This window comes from Folsomia candida, unplaced genomic scaffold, assembly GCF_002217175.1.
Source record: "Folsomia candida strain VU population unplaced genomic scaffold, ASM221717v1 Fcan01_Sc005, whole genome shotgun sequence".
NCBI lineage: Eukaryota > Metazoa > Arthropoda > Collembola > Entomobryomorpha > Isotomidae > Folsomia > Folsomia candida.
Genome location: NW_019091197.1, coordinates 3,750,442 through 3,771,037, shown reverse-complemented (window position 1 = coordinate 3,771,037; position 20,596 = coordinate 3,750,442). Strand labels below are relative to the sequence as shown.

General features: G+C 35.5%; 4 protein-coding genes and 1 long non-coding RNA gene across 7 annotated transcripts; all 5 read left to right on the top strand.

Moving 5' to 3' along the window:
* Positions 1-375: 375 nt before the first annotated feature.
* On the top strand, positions 376-4,834 carry LOC110849703 (sodium-coupled monocarboxylate transporter 1). 3 transcript variants are annotated; one of them, XM_035852141.1, is made up of 17 exons: positions 376-492; positions 558-771; positions 1,276-1,329; positions 1,413-1,519; positions 1,604-1,669; positions 1,739-1,790; positions 1,863-1,930; positions 2,029-2,078; positions 2,220-2,324; positions 2,398-2,494; positions 2,585-2,628; positions 2,716-2,824; positions 2,889-2,998; positions 3,344-3,718; positions 4,243-4,305; positions 4,383-4,605; positions 4,693-4,834. In XM_035852141.1, the coding sequence occupies exons 2-17, from the start codon at positions 570-572 to the stop codon at positions 4,762-4,764; spliced, it is 1,797 nt and encodes a 598-aa protein (XP_035708034.1). In that variant the 5' UTR covers positions 376-492; positions 558-569; the 3' UTR covers positions 4,765-4,834. The 3 variants fall into 3 exon arrangements, with proteins under 3 accessions (XP_035708034.1, XP_021952831.1, XP_035708035.1); XM_022097139.2 differs by having other exon boundaries at positions 390-492; positions 561-771; XM_035852142.1 differs by having other exon boundaries at positions 405-477.
* A 385-nt stretch (positions 4,835-5,219) lies between these two features.
* On the top strand, positions 5,220-6,426 carry LOC110849982. Its single transcript, XM_022097470.1, has 2 exons — positions 5,220-5,610; positions 6,025-6,426. Exons 1-2 carry the CDS (start codon positions 5,484-5,486, stop codon positions 6,285-6,287), a joined length of 390 nt encoding a protein of 129 aa, XP_021953162.1. The 5' UTR covers positions 5,220-5,483; the 3' UTR covers positions 6,288-6,426.
* Positions 6,427-8,195: 1,769 nt separating this feature from the next.
* LOC118435792 lies at positions 8,196-9,106 on the top strand. Its single transcript, XM_035852213.1, has 3 exons — positions 8,196-8,715; positions 8,800-8,889; positions 8,960-9,106. The coding sequence occupies exons 1-3, from the start codon at positions 8,455-8,457 to the stop codon at positions 9,038-9,040; spliced, it is 432 nt and encodes a 143-aa protein (XP_035708106.1). The 5' UTR covers positions 8,196-8,454; the 3' UTR covers positions 9,041-9,106.
* A 5,574-nt stretch (positions 9,107-14,680) lies between these two features.
* Positions 14,681-16,191, top strand: LOC118435764. Its single transcript, XM_035852179.1, has 3 exons — positions 14,681-15,845; positions 15,915-16,004; positions 16,066-16,191. The coding sequence occupies exons 1-3, from the start codon at positions 14,727-14,729 to the stop codon at positions 16,144-16,146; spliced, it is 1,290 nt and encodes a 429-aa protein (XP_035708072.1). The 5' UTR covers positions 14,681-14,726; the 3' UTR covers positions 16,147-16,191.
* Positions 16,192-19,517: 3,326 nt separating this feature from the next.
* Positions 19,518-20,352, top strand: LOC118435668. Its single transcript, XR_004834956.1, has 2 exons — positions 19,518-20,007; positions 20,081-20,352. It is a non-coding gene; the product is annotated as an uncharacterized LOC118435668 (long non-coding RNA).
* Positions 20,353-20,596: the final 244 nt, after the last annotated feature.

Below are 20,596 nucleotides of genomic sequence, written 5' to 3'. Positions count from 1 at the left end.
TAAATTTTGAATAAATAATAAAATTCATATCAAATTTTACATACATTTAATAGTTTTCTAAATATTGATAATATTCATGCACACAATGGGATGATAGTTTAAAGGGTTTTATCGGGTTTTAAGCAGAAAGCATTTATAAATACCTACTCGGAACGGGTCGCTGGGCAGAAAAATCTGAATATTTAATTTTGAACTTTGACCGTAGGTATACTTCAATTTTATACACACGGCATATCTATTTGCATACAACGTCTCATCCAAAACATATGTACTTGCATGCGTACATACATATGTTTGTCCAGTGGTCAATTTAATAAATTAACTATCATTGCCTTAAACCAAGTGTAACAAACTATGCATAAATTAACTATGCACTGCATCTTCTCGTCTCATTTTCAGTTTGTCATCCTCACAACCAAACTCTCAGTCTACATCAAGCTGGTCAAGTATCTTTTCAAAAATACGTCATCCACAAAAGTATTTACAAGCTGAGTATGTAAACCCAAAATTAGTCAAAATGTCAAAGTAAATTATTTTTTTAATCTGTGAAAAAATAGTAGAATTCTGAAATGGGCGAGTCAGCCATCATTGGAGATGATTCTGCTAAACATTTCGGTACCGTGGACTACCTGGTGTTTACCTTAATGCTCGCCGTATCTGCCGGAATTGGGATATTTTACGGCTGTTTCGGCAATCGGCAGACAACGAAGGATTTCTTAATGGGAGGTAGAAACATGGGAATTGTTCCGGTTACCTTGTCCCTCTTGGCGAGTAAGTATTTAAGAGATCATTAAATTATGTGACAAATTGTCACTGACAATGTGGGTATTCACGTCATTCAAAAATGTTGCTTCACAAAAAATCTTCGCAGCTTTGCTTTGTTTCCAAAATTGCGTCGCTGAAAATGAGAGGAGAGATGAAAATTCACTTAATTGGCGACGAGTTTGCGAAAAATATATTACAACGATAATACATTTTTGTGTCGCATATTTCGTAAAAATAAAGGATTCTGATTGGTTGTCATGTCCTATCTAACTCTTCGCAAACATCGTAAAATTGCGAAGATACATACATATGTAAATGTATGTGTAAATACGGCTTTTACAAAGTTGACGTGAATACCCCAACTGCAAATAATGGGGAAAACATTGGTTCACTAAATCTAAGGCTGCTGATTTTTCCACGCAATGATAATAATAATTTGTACAAAATTATCGTAATAATGAATTTAATTACTGGCGACTCGTGGACATTGAGAAAATGTATTGCTTTCAGCTTTCTTCTCTGCCATTGCGTTGCTCTCCGTTCCTGCAGAAATTTATTTAAATGGTAAACACGGTTAACTTCTTCCCTATACATAATTAGGTATTCACCAAATTCTGAAATTTGCATATGGCATGATAAATATTTAGGCACTATATACATCATGATTGCACCAGCACACTTTGCCGTTATGGGGGTCTCAGCGTATCTGTATTTACCTGTGTTTTATAACCTCCAATTGACCTCGACATATGAGGTACATACCGTTAATCAATTCATTTATTATACGTCTGGCCCCTGAAAATTTGAAAAAATTGGGCACCCTTTGCACATTTTATAGTATTTGGAGTTGCGATTTTCGAAACCTGTCAGAATTCTGGCTTCGTTCGTCTTCACAGTGCAAATGGTAGAATTAACAATTAATAAAAAATACGTACATTTAAACTCAATACTAATGTTATTAAATTTTATGTAGGTGCTGTACCAGTCTGTCGTTATCTACGCCCCAGCACTTGCCCTTAGTCAAGGTAAGGTGTTTGGAAATTTTAATTTTATACAGTTTAAAGACTTTTAAAAATTTTCCTTCAACTAAAACCCAGTTACCGGGCTGCATCTTTACGGCTGTGTGACAGCGTTGTTTGCCATTGTCATCTTCTATACGGCATTGGTAACTTTTATTTAATTTCAAATTAATACAAATCCATCCAAAAAGGTTGCATGGAATTAGATTTTTTACTTAAGAATTATACGTATGATCTGTAACAGGGAGGAATAAAATCTGTCATGTGGACTGACGTGGTGCAAATTATTGTAATGTAAGTAAAATTACGTCAGAATTTTAACCTTTTTAATACCACTGATTTCAATTTCCTCTGGCATAAACGAACCAGGATTGTTCGGCGTTCTGTGTAATTTAACAAATTTGTAGTTGGTAAATTAATGAAAATATTCCTCAGGTTTGGTGCCATGATTGTCGTCCTGGTGAAAGGTGGGATAGACTTGGGTGGATTTGGGAACATTTGGAATATCGCTGTCGACGGGGGACACGTCAAATATTTCGAGTATTTTTATTTTATATTACTATTTAGAAAACATGATGAACTTATTTAATTCCAATGTTGACATATTTTATAGCTTTGATCCCGATCCGAGGACTCGGCAAACCACGTGGACCTTATGGATCGGGGCGTTTTTCATGTGGCTGGCAATTTATGGAGTCAATCAAGCACAAGTAGATAATTTTAATTTTCAAAATCGAAGCATTATCTAAAATTTTATTATTTACGCTTCTACAATTTTGTAAATCTATGTTAAATTTTAGGTTCAACGATATTTGACCCTCCCAACTATACGACAAGCGAAAATGTAAGAAACTCGAGAATTTTGGCATAAATTATAAATATATTTAATAATTTCCAAATTATGTATATTTGCATAAATGCATGTATAAAGGGCCATCTGGCTAAATGGTCTTGGTCGTTTTGTCCTATTAATTCTCAATGTTTTGACGGGGTTGGTACTTTATGCCAAGTACTCGAAATGTGACCCACTCATGTCAAAGGTTCTGCAATTTAATTCTGTTAATAATCACACAAAATTAAAAAAACGATTAATATTTTCTTCAGCGAATCAGGACAACGGATCAGATACTCCCGATATTCGTGATGGATTCGTTAGGCGATTTTAAAGGTTTTCCAGGATTATTCGTGGCAGGCATATTTTCAGGAGCGTTGAGGCAAGCTAACAAATAATTCGAAAGCTTAAAAGCCTAATTTTTGTGGGAATTTCAAGGGTAGGGATTAGAAATTATAGTCGCTAACCTTGACATTCCCATCATACAAATCCGTGCAATCAGGACCAATTATAATCATAACTAGCCTTGATGGCATTCTGGCATTCTAATCAATAATTATGTATTTAAGTAAATACTCAATCATTTAAAATTTTGCTAATTGATGTAATAGCTGACATTGACTACCCTTATATGCCAAAAACAATTTTTTGGATCGAAAATTATGCTAAATATTCTGTCCGTAAGGACCACGACTTTGAAAATCTCGCTTTCTATTTTTTTCCGCAGCACTGTGTCCAGCGGACTCAACAGCTTGGCCTCCATAACTCTTGAAGATTACGTGAAATACTTTTACCCCGACATAAGTGACCACAGAGCGACGAATATTTCCAAGTTTTCATCCGTAATGTACGGACTACTTTCTTTTGGCCTAGTTTTTATTGCGGAAAGATTAGGCGGGATTTTCGACGTTTCGTTCAGCATTTTTGGAATGGTGGGAGGCACGCTGTTAGGGGTGTTCAGTTTAGGAATGTTTGTTCCCTGGTGTAATTCCAAGGGTGCATTTTGGGGCACTCTTACGTCTCTCGTATTCATGTTGTGGTTGGGGATTGGGACGTCGATGGCGAAAAGTGGGATTCGTCCAGCGTCGAAATTAACGTTAAGGTAAGATTATTCATTAATGAAAAGTTGTGAATTACCATAAAAGGGGAAAATAGTAAAATTTATGAAATATCCTCTTACTATCTCTTGCAGCCTGAATTTTTTAAAATTTATTAACCGAATTTTGCTTACGTGAAATTTTCTTAAAAACGAGAACTTAGGTAATCACGTTGAGAAGATTTTCGCATGAACAAAAATAACTTTTAAATATTGTGTATGGCAATTTACTCACATTTTCATGGTCATTCACATTTCATTCCTAGTTTGCAAAATACATGATAATTTTTTGGAAATAAAAGCACGTGCATTTGCTAAGGGAAATTAATGAACTATAGCCCAGTTGTGTCTAATAAATTTTGACTACCTCTTCAAGTGATATAGCTATATAAATATGTATGTAAAATTTGTGAACAAGATATGCTTGAGTTTTGCACCCCATTACACAAATAGAAGTACATTTAAAAATCAAAATTTCTTTGAATACACAAAATCAAATATTTACTAAATTTTCTTCAATTAATTAACAGTGTCGAAGGATGTTCCAATTTTACTGCGCCTCGATCTAATTTTCTCAATCAAGCTGGCCAAAGGTTAATTAATTAATTATGAAAATCTGAATTACTCAAGATTTCATTGTTACTTAATTTTCATTTTTTCACATCGATAGCGATGAAATATCCGAATTTTACAAAATATCCTACTATTGGTACGCATTGATTGGATGCTGTTTAAACATGATGGTTGGAACAGTGGTCAGTTTCCTCACTGGCAAACAGGACCCTCGAGACCTGAATCCACAGCTTATCAGTCCGCCTTGCGATCAATTTGTCAACAAATTTGTTCCGTTGCACATACGGCAAAAAATATGCTGGGATTTGGGAGTGCACATCGTAAGCAATTCCATAAATAAATATATGTTTCGTGCATACGTATGTACTCTGAAATGTGTAACGAGATTTACCAATTTTAAATTACAGGATGGAGATAATTCTAAAAATCAGAAATATGCTGGAAATCATGAACTTGGTGCAATTAACGGAAAAAGTTAACCAGCAGTAATAAATAAATTTTTAAGCAAAATAAATGACACTTTTTATGTAATTCCTTAAATCAACGAAACTTCTGCATATATGTATTTATTTATTATCTATGTAGCATCTGTCGAACTAATAATTCCTTATTTAATGGTGTGTCGTAAGTAAAGAAATTGGAGATTCACTGCTGCAATTAATACAATACGTTCTTGCATTCGTTGTAGTTTTTTCTGTCCAATTTCCCTCCCGAAATTTGGTAATTATTTATATAGCTTCGTTATCATTCATCACCACATAACTTCATGTCACCAAAGTTTGGCTACTGTGATTTGCGCCTCGATGGAGCTTTGCTATCTGAAACTTGTCCAGATGACGCAAGCATTGATAACCACGATCGATAATCATAAATGCATATTATTCTGATCAATTAATTAAACTTCTGCCGATACAACTTTATGCATACACGACTCACGTAGAATCCGTATACAACTGCATATCGAGTATTGATCCGGAATGTCATCTTCAGATTACAAATTTTATTGGACATTTTTACATATTTTGCATTCGCACAGTTTACTACATATGTATACACTGATTAAATCTATTGTGTTTTACACTTCAATTCAACCTGTAAATCAACCTTTACGACAAACTATGTTATAAAATTTAGTCAGCTTCTGGTGCACTACAGATTTTTCCTACTTGTGTGTATTCCATAACTGAAAAGTGACAGGATGCACTTTCCCCAAGGGTTTGTTTTCGTACCACTGTTTGTAACAATCATTCAGTTTTCAACTGTGAAGAGTTCTAGCCGTTTCAGTACGATTGAGTACATTGGTCACACTGCCGTCAATTTTACAGGTACATACATACATATATTGGAAAAATTGACATTAGCGGTGTCGATAAGTAAATAATTTTCGCCATACTTAAAAAAATATTACGTATGTATATACCGTCTGGATTATTTACCATCGTGTGTTTCGCCATGTTTTTATTGTTTTTTGTAGTTAACTTTCTTCGAACCATACTGCTTTTCAAGCAACTCACGCATTTTCAATCGTATTTTTTTTAATTTCTAGGGAATTGCTTCCGCATGTTTGACTAATATTTAAATAATTATGCCTTAGGGTTAACACATACAGGCTCATTTCCAATTTTACTACTACAAACCTAATAAATCATCCTATTCTTGTTTCTTTCCTTTGTTTAGAAAATTCAGAATTTTAAGCACCTCATGATTGTACTTTTTTAATTTTAAGAATTTTTTTGTAGGATTTGGTCTACATATTCATGCATCCACCGATGACACAAGCGGATGTATCGTTCTGGATCGTCACCTTGTACAGCAAATGGTTTCCATCGACACCTTAGGAAAATGTCTCACCCTTTACACCCACGAAGACTGCAATGACGATCCAGAGTTCGAGGAAGCAGAACACAAAGCCTTTTTTGGACGATACAACAACTTAAATCAATTTGGATGGGCAAATAAGTCCAGTGCTATCAGATTCACGTCACAATGTGATTTGGACTAACCTGCAGATTTAGACAAGCGACTTGATAAATTTAAATAATTAAAACTTTTTCCACCAAAACGATTGCAAGGTGAGAAATTTGATAAAACTTTGAATATTTCTAAATTCTTGAAATAAACGACAAGTAGGCACAAAATAAGTAATCATTTAAAATACCAAAACACCCACACTAAACTAAACACCAAACTATTTAGCATAAAAATATACAGATCATATAAAATTTGTATGCACAACAATGCTAAAATTTGCATATATACATACGAAATTAATAGGAATCAATATTTGTTTTTTACTCCATGCACTTGAAACATCTTCTACAATAATTCAACATTGTTCCATTAAAGGCAAATACAGTTAGGGGACAAAAATAAACGGACCACGCCCAATAGTAATTGATTAATTGACTTAACTAATTTGGTAACAAACTGATTATCCTGTCAACTTTCAAGTACCGAGTCTCACATGATGCCAGTCATCTATTATCATTCAATTAACAAGTTTGACACTATATTGTAAACCATTTGGTTAACTTACTCAACAAATTGCCATTAGTTTCAGTTCATTCTTTAAAATTTCCGTCACAAAAATATTTAAGATGAAGTCAGCCATTTCACCCGAAAGATCACCTGACCCCGAAGAACTACTCCTCAAATGGGCAAAGTGGCCCCTATTAGGCGTCCAGTTCAACGGATATCTTTCACACTCCGTGACCTCACGCAAATTTAAAAGCGACAAAAAATCTGACCCCAAAGAATGCAAAAAATCCCTGCAATTTAACTTGTTCAGCATACCATTCCTATTCCATCTCCTCTTCGTGATGACATTCACGGTTCTCATGATTCTCTGGGGTAATGAGAATTACGGTGCATTTACACATTTACGAAGGGTTTCCTCCGACTCCGTAATTATGTTGGGTAATATAATCTGCGGTTTTAGTTATACAGTCGGAAATCGAATCTGGAGTTTGATCTATAGCAAGAAACACCTCGCCTTTTGGACTTATCAAGTCAACAAGATTGGTATCTTCCTCCTCTGTGTCGTCACATTCTCATTGTTTTTTAGCAATTTAATTTTAGTGGACACCTTGAAAATCTCAAAGCATGGAATTATAACGCGATCCTATCTGAATCAGAGCAGGGAAATCGTAATTGTCGGATTACTGGGAACGTATTGCATCTTTTCCCATGTTTTTTTCTCCATCTGGTTAAATTTTTTTGTTAAAACGTACTCCGCCGCGGTGTCATCGATTCGTGTTGACTAGGGTTCTCAATGGGCTTCGGGTTGGCCCAGACCGGACCGAAATCCGACGGTTCGGTCCCGGATTGGGCCATCCGCCAATCCGGACCGAAAGTTTCGGTCCGGTCCTCGGTCCGGTTTCGGATCAGCTTTCCAAGGACCGGACCGGACCGCCGGTTTTCGGTCCGCCCGAATATTTTGGCGCGCAAGAAAATTTTAATACTTTGACCTAAAATTTTTGAATTTTTTCAGTCAAACTCATGAATTTTCAGTGTATTCAAATTCTATGTTACATAGATTTCAAAAGTTCTCCACATGATCCATAAAAATTACGTTTTTTAGGTTTTAAAGTTTTTACGCTCCTTGATTTTGGGAGGATTTTTTAAATTCCTACTCTTGCTAGTGTATTTTTTAAATTAAAAAAAGGAAATTGTAAATTGGTCCTGAGATTATGTGTATAAACACACTGACCGATGGAACTTACGAGACCTCATTCGATACATGTATCTATTTAAATCTGAAACATTTGGCATTCTGGTTGTCTATACATGTACCATATATGTCTTATGCATAGTTACATAAGACATTTATGCATAATACGTGTATAAATTTCAATGCACTATTTATACATATACTATATGTGGTAATTATTATACTGTACTATGGGTCTTTATACTATAATGATATATTTTTCGGTCCGCCCGGATTGACCGGTCCGGTTCTGGGCCGAGCGGAAATTTTTCGGTCCGGTTTCGGATTGGTGATTTCGGGCCACGGTCCGGTTTCGGATCAGGGCTGATCCGGACCAATCCGGACCATTGAGAACTCTAGTGTTGACTTAGAGAGCGGGAATATTTTTGGAGCAAAAATTTCTAGACTTTCGAAAACGTATGGTATTTTGATCGAGCTCGTGGACCATTTTAATGATCGGATGGGGAGAAGAATATTTTTAGATGTGGGATTCAACATAATTTATATTCTGGCCTCGACCTACTTCGCCATAGTTTCTGGTAAGATGGGCGACCTTGGGACGGTGTTAACCAATATTTTGTGTACCCTGTTATCACTGCATGTTTTGTACGAGTACGGGAAAGATGGTGAAAATTTGGAGGTTGCTAGGGTCAAATTGGTCAAGTTATTATGTGCAGTGGAAGAGGGGGAGGGACAGTACGAGATGGGCGTGGCGAATAAGGTGTGAAAAATTTGTAAATTAAATTTATAATGTTAAGTATGTATGTACATGTTAAAGTTAAGTCAACGTGTGTTTCTTTTTCAGATTCGTGATTTTCGTAGAAAAGTGACAACATGCAAACTGCGGATAACCCCGGAAAATTTCTTCACCCTAAACAGGAGCTTTATTCTTTCGGTGGGTACATATGTAGATAGATGACCATGATTTAAATTAGATTATGTTAATGATTAATTCGTTCCTTCAGATTTTGTCCATCTTGATGACTCTGCTAATCGTATTGGCTCAATTCAGAGACTCGGAACTAGATAAAGTTGGGGTGAATTGATAAATTTGATTATTTCGGCCTAATTACTAACACAGCCATTAGTTTCGAAATTTAAAATACATTTCTCAGACGCCTAAATGCATAGGTATTTTGGTTTTTATGTTTATTATAGTACAATAAACTCATTGGCTTAAACATGATATGAAATATGTTGCATTTTTCGCGTGCATGTGAATAAATTGTTACTATTTTTGTAAAAAAATTGTGTATGTTATAACAATTATTTATAATTTTTATATATCTCTTGAAAGGATTGGTGTGTGTGCGACATCATGGCTAAGCCATGAAAGGATTAATAAGTTGATCGTCTTTGTACTAGGTACTTAAAAAAAAAAAAAAAAAAAAACCTTTATTACAACCACTGGACCCCACGAATGGGCCATTACCCAGGGAGGGAGAAGAGTACCTGAGCTTGGCAGTGGGGAAAAACTTATGAAAGAGTTGCAAACAAAATTAGGCGACACAACAGAGAACGCCCAATAATAATGGATTGGCTGATTTAGCTAATTTGTTAGAAAAAATTGCTTATCTGCCAATTTGCAAATACCCGGGTTTCGCACGAAATAAGTCACATTTTATATTCGTTATCATTCAGTCTATAACTTGCAACTTTTAGGCAATTCACGAAGGGCTTCGTAACGTTTTAAGATCCATAAATTCTGTAAACTTGGACAAAATGTTTAAATATTTCTAAAGAAAATTATCTTATAATTTTTTAAAGCTTATGTAGACCAAGGGAAGCCTTTTTAATTTGTAAGAATTATGTACAAAACTTACGGATTTTACAAGTTATCAATGACTCCGTGATTTGCCTCAATATCTAATAACCTCGTACATATCTATAAAATCGATATTAGTTTCGTCCCAAACTTAAAAATATTATGTTACAAAAAATTTCAAAATGAAGTCGCCAATTTCACCCGAAAGATCACTTGACTGCGAAGAACTACTCCTCAAATGGGCAAAGTGGCCCCTATTAGGCGTCCAGTTCAACGGATATCTTTCACTCTCAGTGACCCCACGCAAATTTGAAAACCATATTAAATCTCGAACTAAGGAATGCAAGAAATCCCTGCAATTTAACTTCTTAAGCATCCCATTCATATTTCATCTCCTGTTCATAACGATATGCCCAGTGCTCGCTATCCTGTGGGGCAATGAGAATTTCGGTGCATACGTTCATTTACGAAAGGTCTCATCCGACGCCGTAATTATGGCGAGTAATATGATCTGCGGTTTTAGTTATACGATCGGAAATCGAATCTGGAGTTTGCTCTGTAGCAGGAAACATCTCGCATTTTGGACTTATCAAGTCAACAAGATTGCCCTTCTCACACCTAATTTATGGGATCCAAATATCGTTTTAGATTTGCAGAACAAAATTCGCACTTCCTTTTTTCGCACAGCCTTCTTCCTCCCGGTAATCGTGTTCTCGCTATTTGTCAGCAATTTTATCTTTGTCGATATCTTGCAAATCTCAAATTATGGCATTATGACGAGTTCATATCTGAATCAGAGCAAGCCAGTCGTGATTATCGGATTACTGGGAACATATTGCATCTTTTCTCACGGTTTTTTCTCTATCTGGTTAAATTTCTTTGTTAAAATGTATTCCGCCGCGGTGTGATCGATCCGGGTTGAGTTGGAGACTGGGAATATTTCGGGAGCTAAAATTTCCAGACTTTCGAAAACTTATGGGATTTTGATTCAGCTCGTGGACCACTTTAATGATCGGATGGGGAGAAGAATAGTTTTGGAAGTGGGATTCAACCTAATTTACATTCTAGTCGCGACATACTTCGCCATTGTCGCTGGAAAAATGGGTGACCTTGGGGCGGTGTTAACCACGATTATGTGTACCCTGTTATCGATGCATGTTTTATATGCGTATGGAAATGATGGTGAAGATTTGGAGGTTGCCAGAGTCAAATTGATGAAGTTATTATGCGAAGTGGAAGAGCGGGAGTACGAGATCGGCGTAGCGAATAAGGTGTGAAACATTATAAATTAAATTTAAAATACTTGCCTAGCGTTAAATTTAAGCTTTTTTCAGATTCTTAAGTTTCGTAGGAAGGTGACAACATGCACACTGCGGATAACACCGGAAAACTTCTTTACACTTGACAGAAGTTTCATTCTTTCGGTGAGTGGATTGCAATAATTTATTTATATTAATGACGTTATTGAATAATTTGTTTCTTCTAGATTTTGTCCATCTTGATGACTCTGCTGATCGTATTGGCTCAATTCAGAGACTCCGAAGTAGGGAAGGTTGGGATAAATTAAGGAATTGGGTCAAATTAGCTATGTAGGCCCAAATATATAATAAAATTCTTGAACCGATCTAAATAGAGAAGGTTAGTTAAATTAGATTATTTAAATTAGTGGTTAAATTGGTAGATTATAGTGTTATGCAATCTTCTTATGAATCACAGTTTCAGGTTGAGATCTATCCGGGATCATGTGTAAAAATGCATATGGAATATACAGTATGAAAAATTGTGTACAAATAATTCTTGGCGTCCACGTTAGTCATGTTCCTACGATGGTTTTTTAAAAACTTTTTACATATTTACTAAGTAATAATTATTTATTAGTTTCACATCTGCAAAGATTTTGACATCAATGATTGTCACATCATGATTAAGGCATGAATGAATCGACCGTCTTAATAAATACTTTTGAAACAGTTGGTACTAATTAATCATTCTGAACTATGTACGTCACACCATGACATTGGTGTTCGAAAATCATGACCATTAATTAATTTGACATTTATAAATCTAATTGGATATTACGAAACAATGCGTTCCGTAATTGATGAGCTTTCCTTAATTGTGAGCAAACAATATAATTAAGTTCATTTATTAGCAAAACTAGAAAACGCCCAAGACTAATTCGTTTCTCTAGTTAACAAAATTTACTAAAAAATAATTATCTCCTAACTTTACGGCACAACTCAACAATAAAGTGTTTGAATAAATGACAAAATTATTCTCATTTCTCGTTCAAATTTTATAATCTCGCCGTCATAAAAAAATTTCACAATGAAACTAGCCCTTCCATCAGAAAGATTTAGTTTTGACCCCGAAGAACTTCTACTCAAATGGGCAAAATGGCCCATCTTTGGCGTCCAGTTTAACGGATATTTCGTGCTGTCCATAACCCCCCGCAAATTGCAAAGCGATATTGAATCTCAAGAAAAAAAAGGCAAAAAATCTTTGCAATTTAACTTCTTCAGCATTCCATTCATCTTTCATCTCCTGTTCTTAATCATCTTCTCAATTCTTCTCATTTGGTGGGGCAACGAGGGTTTCGGCTCATTTAATCGGTTACAAAAGCTCTCATCCGACGCCACCATCCTTACGGGATACATTATCTGCGGCTTCGTCTACACGATAGGAGGTCGGATCTGGGGTTTTGTCAGTGTTAAGCAAAACCTCGCCTTTTGGACTTATCAGGTCGATAAGGTTGCCCTTATCACGCCTAATTTGTGGGACCCTGAGACCGTCTCGGATTTACAGAAAAAAATTCGTACCTCATTTACTCGTACAGTTTACCTCCTTTGCACCGTCCTGATCATGCTTTTCTTCAACAATGTAATCTTGGTGGATATCCTGCAAATCTCTAAACCCAGCATCATTTCGGACTCTATAGTCACGAAGAATGGCCCCGTCTTAATTACCAGATTGCTCTGGGTGTATAGTTACTTTTCCTTTGTTTTTTTCTCCATTTGGTTAAATTTCTTTGTGAAATTGTACGCTGCTGCGGTCTCTTCGATTCGAATTGAGTTGGAGGGCGTGAAAATTTCGGGGGCACGGATTACAAGACTTTCGAAAACGTATGGCGTGTTAATTAAATCGGTGGACCATTTTAACGAGGAGATGGGGGGAAGGATATTTTTGGAGGTGGGATTCAATCTAATTGTCATGTTATGCAGCACATACTTTGTAATAGTTTCGGCTAAATTGGGTGAAATTGGGTCCATCCTGATGAACTTGATCGGGGCCCTGTTATCAGTGCATGTATTATACGTTTATGGCAACGATGGTGAAAATTTGGAGGTGGCGAGGGCAAAACTGGCGAATTTGTTGTGTGAAATAGAGGAATGGGAGGTGCCTTGGGAGATGGGAGGGGCAAATAAGGTTTGAAAATTCTATATGTATTACGATACACATTGAGTCAGTTTACGTATGTAAATGGTAACATAGTAAAATCTGTAAGGTCTGCAAACTTACAAACTTTCATAAGATTTTACAAACATTTCTAATAAAAATTAGCTTAGAATTTTTAAAAAATTTACTCAGATCAAGGGCGTCTTATTTTGTGAAAGTTTGTGAAATTGTTTTATAAAACTTACGTACTTTACAAAGTTACCAATGACTGCGTGAAGTGACTCATAAAAAATTATGGTGTTTAAATTTGTGTATTTGTTTATTTGCATATATGTACGTACATAGATTCGAGATTTTCGTAGAAAAGTGACAACATGCAAGCTGCAGATAACGCCAGGCAATTTCTTTTCTCTAAATAGGAGTTTCATTCTGTCGGTGGGTGGACGACAAGACTACATATTAACTTAGGATTAATTTGATTAGGTGCTTTATTGACTAATGCGTTCCTTTCAGGTTTTATCGATCTTGATGACGCTGCTCATAGTGTTGTCTCAATTCAGAGACTCGGAAGTAGAGAAAGTTGGGGTTAATTAAGTAGTGAATTTAATTGTATGGGGCTAAAATATAACATAATATTATTACATTTACTTATGTATTTAAGTAAATGTGCAGTATAAGGTAAACTTCAGATAATGTAAATTCTTTGATTTGAGTAAATGTTTTACCCCAAATTACATACACATACTTAGTATGTATGAACATAGGCATTTAAACATGTAGCAAGTTAAGCCATCCATATTATATCCTTATTGCCTTTCTGCTTATCTTACTTATTCATCATATAAATAATAATATATTTAACATTGGGGGGAACATACCGTAAAACCTCTAGTTATAGCCCTATTCTAGTTATAAATATAGCCGGGTCTAGGGACCAAGATTTCAAAATTTTAGCCGGGTCTCTAATTATAGCCTGTCTTGTCCGCTGTGTCCCCTTTTTAGCCCATTCAAGAAAAATGTTGCTATTCAATTATGCTAATCAATGAATAAGTTAAACTACTTATTTTTGCCCATTAATTTCAAGTTAATAATGGATATAATTATGACAGAAAATTAAAAAAACCTCGTTTAAAGATGTAGATTTAAAGTAAATGTGTTACTGATGACAATCTTGCTAAATAAGACAACTTAAATTGAGACAGAATAATCTTGTAACATCTAACATTTTGGGCGGAACAAAATTTAGCCGGGTCCGTTACCCTCAATTTTGGATTTTAGCCCCGGCTATAAATAGAGTATTTACGGTATATGTACGACATCCACTTATCTATAAATGCATATTACTTCCATGCATCTCAATCGCAAAGTACGATTATGGGCAAAAACGGATACGCCTAAAAAAGTAATTTATTTGCTGAGTGAAGTTAATTATCCAAAAACATGCAACTGTATCTGACTCACATCATACGTTTTATACACCCCGAAGCTTCAACAGCAATGTAGTCAACATAAAATTAGTGTTATTTTATATTTTAAATTTGACAATTATTCCGCCGCAAATAAAATTCACAATGCTTCAAAAACTTCAAAAACTGTACAAACCATCAATTTCACCCGAAAGATCACTTGACCCAGAAGAACTGCTCCTCAAATGGGCAAAGTGGCCCCTATTAGGCGTCCAGTTCAACGGATATCTTTCATTCTCAGTGAGCTCCCGCAAATTTAAAATGGACATAAAATCTGCACCCAAAGATTGCAAAAAAACCTTGCAATTTAATTTCTTCAGCATACCATTCCTGTTCCATCTCCTCTTCGTAACGACATTCTCAGTCGTCACGATCCTCTGGGGCCATGAGAATTACGGTGCGTTTACGCATTTAAGAAAGGTCTCCCCCGACTTCGTAATTATGGCGGGTAATATGATCTGCGGTTTCAGTTATACGATCGGAAATCGAATCTGGAGTTTGCTCTGTAGCAAGAAATACCTCGCATTTTGGACTTATCAAGTCGACAAGATTGCCCTTATCACGCCTAATTTATGGGATCCAAATACCGTCTTAGATTTACAGAAAAAAATTCGCACTTCCTTTTTTCGCACAGTCTTCCTCCTCTGCACCGTCACATTCTCATTGTTGTTTAGCAATTTGATTTTAGTGGACACCTTGAAAATCTCAAATCATGGCATTATTACGAGTTCGTACCTGAATAAGAGCAGGCAAATCGTAATTGTCGGATTACTGGGAACATATTGTGTCTTTTCTCATGTTTTTTTCTCCATCTGGTTGAATTTCTTTGTTAAAACGTATTCCGCGGCGGTGTCATCGCTTCGGGTAGAGTTGGAGGGCTGGAGTATTTCGGGAGCAAAAATTTCCAGACTTTCGAAAAATTATAGCATTTTGATTGAGCTCGTGGACCATTTTAATGATCGGATGGGAAGAAGAATAGTTTTGGAAGTGGGATTCAACCTAATTTATATTCTGGCCTCGACCTACCTCGCCATAGTTTCTGGTAAGATGGGCGACATTGGAGCGGTGCTTACCACGGTTATGTGTACCCTGTTATCGATGCAAGTTTTGTACGAGTACGGGAATGATGGTGAAAATTTGGAGGTCGAGAGAGTAAAATTGGTCAAGTTATTATGTGCTGTGGAAGAAGGGGAGGGACAGTACGAGATCGGTGTGGCGAATAAGGTTTGAAAAATTATGAATTAATTTTATCATGTTGAGTACGTGTTAAAGTGAAGTTAGTTTCTTTTTCAGATTCGTGACTTTCGCAGAAAGGTGACAACATGTAAACTGCGGATAACACCGGAAAATTTCTTTACACTTGACAGAAGTTTCATTCTTTCGGTGGGTGGAAGACAATAATTTAGTTTAAATTATGTGTTATTGATTAATTTGTCTTGTTTAGATTTTGTCCATCTTGATGACTCTGCTGATCGTATTAGCTCAATTCAGAGACTCGGAAGTAGAAAAAGTTGGGGTTAAATAATTACGTAATGAATTTTATTACTGTATTTGGGGCTAAAATCTAATAAATAAGTAATTGTGTAGTGTAAAGTAAACTTCAGATTTTATAAATTCTTCGATGCGAGGAATGTTCCACACCAAACTACATACATATATGCACATGCATATCTACTTAGGCATTTTATATAACGCGTTAAGCCATCCAAATAAATTCTTCTTGCAATATTACCTATCTAAGTATTTATCATTTAATATTATGTTTAACATTGGGGGACAAGGTGTTATGAACTTTATGAAAGCTCTATATTCCATATTTAGCACAGGGTTCGGAAAAACCCAGGGTTTTAATCAAAAAGTAACGACCCAGGGGTTTTAATGGGTTTTAATGGGTTTTTTGGGTTTTAATGGGTTTTATGGGTTTTATTGGGTTTTATTAGGTTTTACATAAGTAATACATTGAACAACAATTTTCATTACTATTGCAATCCAATTTCAGTTAATATGCAAATCCTCCTTGTCCATGTTAGAATTTGTATCCGTTTCGAAATGGTCCTATTTAACTGATCATAGTTTAATACTTTATGAGACCATAATTACATATATTACCTTTTTCTCGAATACTTCCTCTCATCATAATGAAATCCAAGTTGCTTAAAAGTTTTTAAAATTTAATATTTCAATGCGATCTTAACGTGTATTATCAATTCTGGAAAAAATCGAGTACTTATGAACAACGAAAGTACGTATGTATTACGAATGCTAATTTATGATCGAGAATGTGCTTTTTACAGACACACTTCTTTTGCTCATAATAAAGTACTTCGCTGTCCATAAGTACTCGATTTTTCCAGAGGTGATAATGAAGATCGGGTTGAAACATTTTTATAAATTAAAAAAATATATAGTATATTGTTTAATTTATTCGCTGAGGATGAGATGGGAGGAAGTATTCGGGAAAAAAGTATTAATTATGACAGGAAAATGTAAATTAAATGTAATTAAATTATGTATGCTCAGTTAAACATACCTCGTTCCGAAGTTATTATTTTTTTGTCACTTGAAACCTGTAATGGCACTCGCCGATTTATTCCTGGTTTTCAAAACTTACAGTATTAATCAAATAAACTGCTCAGCTGCCATCAAACAACTTCGTCTAACGTATGACAGCTGTTTTCAGCTTTTAGAATATAGTTTTAAGCTGAAATACAGTTAAAACCCATTAAAACCCGAATAAAACCCATTTAACATGGTAAAACTCAATGGGTTTTATTCTTTAACAACCCATTAAAACCCATTAAAACCCAAAAAACCCAACCCAATAAAACCCTGGGTCGGAATACCCTGATTTAGCAATAAATTATTATATGCATACACACATGTACGAAATCCACTTATGTACATATACTTCCATGCATCTCAATATGCAAAGTAATTATGGGCAAAAACGGTTACGCCCAAGAAAAAGTAATATATTTAGTATTTATTTGCTGAGTGAAGTTGATTATCTAAAAACATGCAACTGTTTTTATGTACCTGACTCACATCATACTTTTTACACGCACAGAAGCTTCAACCCCAATGTAGCAAATATTCGGCATAAAATTGGTGTTATTTTCAGTTTAAATTGACAATTATTGTTCCACCACAAATAAAATTCGCAATGCTTCAAAAACTTCAAAAACTGTACAAACCATCCGTTTCACCTGAAAACCCATTTCACCCCGAAGAACTGCTCCTCACATGGGGAAAGTTACCAATCTTTGGTGTCCAGTTTAACGGATATCTTTCACTTTCCGTAACTCCACCCAAATTTAAAAACGATGTAGAATCTTTACCAATAAGATCCCACAAATCGTTGCAATTTCACTACTGCAGCATCCCCTTCATTTCTCATCTCCTCTTCGTTACGACATTCTCAATTTTCGTCATCATCTACGGAAGCAAGGGATACGGTGCGTTCAAAGGAATGGAAAGGCTTTCATCCGACACCGTGATCCTTGCGGGTAACACATTCTGCGGTTTTGTATACACGATGGGAAATCGGATCTGGAGTTTGACCAGGGTCAAGAAAAGCGTCGCTTTTTGGACTTATCAGGTCGATAAGTTAAGTCTTATTTCACCTAACTTGTGGGACCCTGAATCTGTCTCGGATTTGCAAAAAGCAATTCGCACTTCATTTTTTCGCACAGTTTCTCTCCTCGGTGTCGTTCTGTTCTCGATGTTTTGCAGTAATTTAATTTTAGTGGACATCTTGAAAATCTCGAAATCTAGCGTTATTTCTGATTCATATATGGGTCAGAGCGGTCCTGTTCTAATTGCAGGATTTTTGTGGATGTATTGCTACTTTTCGCATGTATTTTTGACCGTGTGGATTAGTTTCTTCGTTAAAATGTACGCCGCTGGGGTGTCATCAATTCGAGTTGAGGTGGACGGTGGGAAAATTACGGTGGCAAAAATTGCTAGACTTTCTAAAACTTATGGAATTTTGGTCAAGCTTGTGAACCATTTTAATGATGAAATGGGGGCAAGAATATTTTTGGAGGTGGGATTCAATATAATTCTGATTTTATGTAATACCTACTTTTCAATTGTTTCCGCTAAAGTGGGCGAACTTGGGTCCGTGGTGATGAACGTGATGAGTGCGGTGTTATCGTTGCATATTTTGTACATTTACGGTAATGATGGTGAAAAGCTGGAGGTTGAGAGAGTTAAACTGGTCAATCTACTTTGCGAGGTGGAAGGAGATGACCATTGGGAGTTGGGGGTGTCAAATAAGGTATGCAAAATAAATTAGGAAAGAAAGAGCTGTTTTTTGAAGTTCTGTGTTTTTTGCAGATTCGCGATTTTCAGAGGAAAGTGACAACATGCAAGCTACTGATAACACCAGCGAATTATTTTACACTTAATAGAAGTTTTATACTATCGGTGGGTAAAAGACGAAAATTTAATTGCAATTATTCACAGGTTTTATTAATTACGTGGTTTATTCCAGGTTTTGTCCATCATGATGACTCTGCTAATTGTGTTGGCTCAATTCAGGGACTCGGAAGTAGGAAAGAATGGGACACATTAAGAAATTTAAGGGGTCTAGATAGCTGACTCTATCTACTAATTTTGGCAGTAATTTCGCAACGCAAATTTAGCGTCCCAAACGACGAGTAGAGATTAACATGAAAATTCAGGTCGCACTGGGAACCATACTAAGAATTAATGGACGAATTATACCTCTCCACTAAAAGTTGTTAACCAAACAATCTTGTCAAATATTTATGTATATAAAAATTATAAAAATCATGAAATTTATATGTAATCATTTAAATTATTTCAAAAAATTTGGAAAAAATTAAGTAATTGCAATTTTGCATTTACTTCACTCCTGGACAATTTACAATTTAGTGTTTGCAAACCGATTATTTCTAGATTTTTTAAATACACGCTTAAAAATGTTCCCGACTTTGCAAGAAGTAAACTGGTAGACAACTATATATAAAGTAACATTGACTAGATTTAGCGTTAAATGGATAACTTAAATTTTAGTTATGCATCATCTAGCCATAATTTTAGTTAAGTCGGTATATTACTTTAAACTAAGTTAGACGTTACACCAATCAGGGTCAGACTGTACTAGCATTTACTACATTCCGGGTACTTTGTCCCGCCAAAAAAAAGCTTGGCCCACGCTCCAATTTTCCATCGTCGTTGTAACAAGAGTGAGTGCCCGAGTGCGAATTAAAACTAAAGTATATATTAATTAATTTGCCTAATAATTAATTAGTTGAAGCTCAAATATTCCACAATTCCACACCAACTGTACTAGATATGGAAGAAACTGCTCGACTACTATCGCAATGTGGGCTGGATTGCTATTTTGATACTTTCAAGGGTAAGTTTATCTACAATTGTCCATAACTGTACCATAACTGACACTTTGCTCATTTCATTTTATTTTAAAATAGAAAATGCAATAACGGACGACGCGACGCGAGAAGATTTGGCAACAATTGTACCAATACGAAACTTTGGAAGGAATTCAGAAGTAGAAAAATGGCACGATTTACGTATGTTTTCAATGCAAAAATTCCTATCACCATTACTCTCCGATCACTTTAAATATGTGCATAGGTTATCAAAGTTAAGGCAATTATTTCATATTATTTTTGGTTGTTTTGTAATTGTGATTTAAAGAGTTCAAGTGGATTTAATTGAAATAAATATATGCTAATGAGGATATTTACAAATACCGCATTCATTTTATTGAGACACTATATAAATACCGCGACCATTATTCATTTTACTTAATATGGGGTTAGAATAGTAACCCCAACCAGGGTTAGCACCTAGACGAGAATAGGGTAAATGGCTATTTGCAAAGGGTAACTACCGTTACTTTATTGCTATGTTGTGGCTGTATACCCCAAATCGGGTAAAGTCACTTTTACGTTTATATTTAGTTATATTTTGGAGTTCCTCTT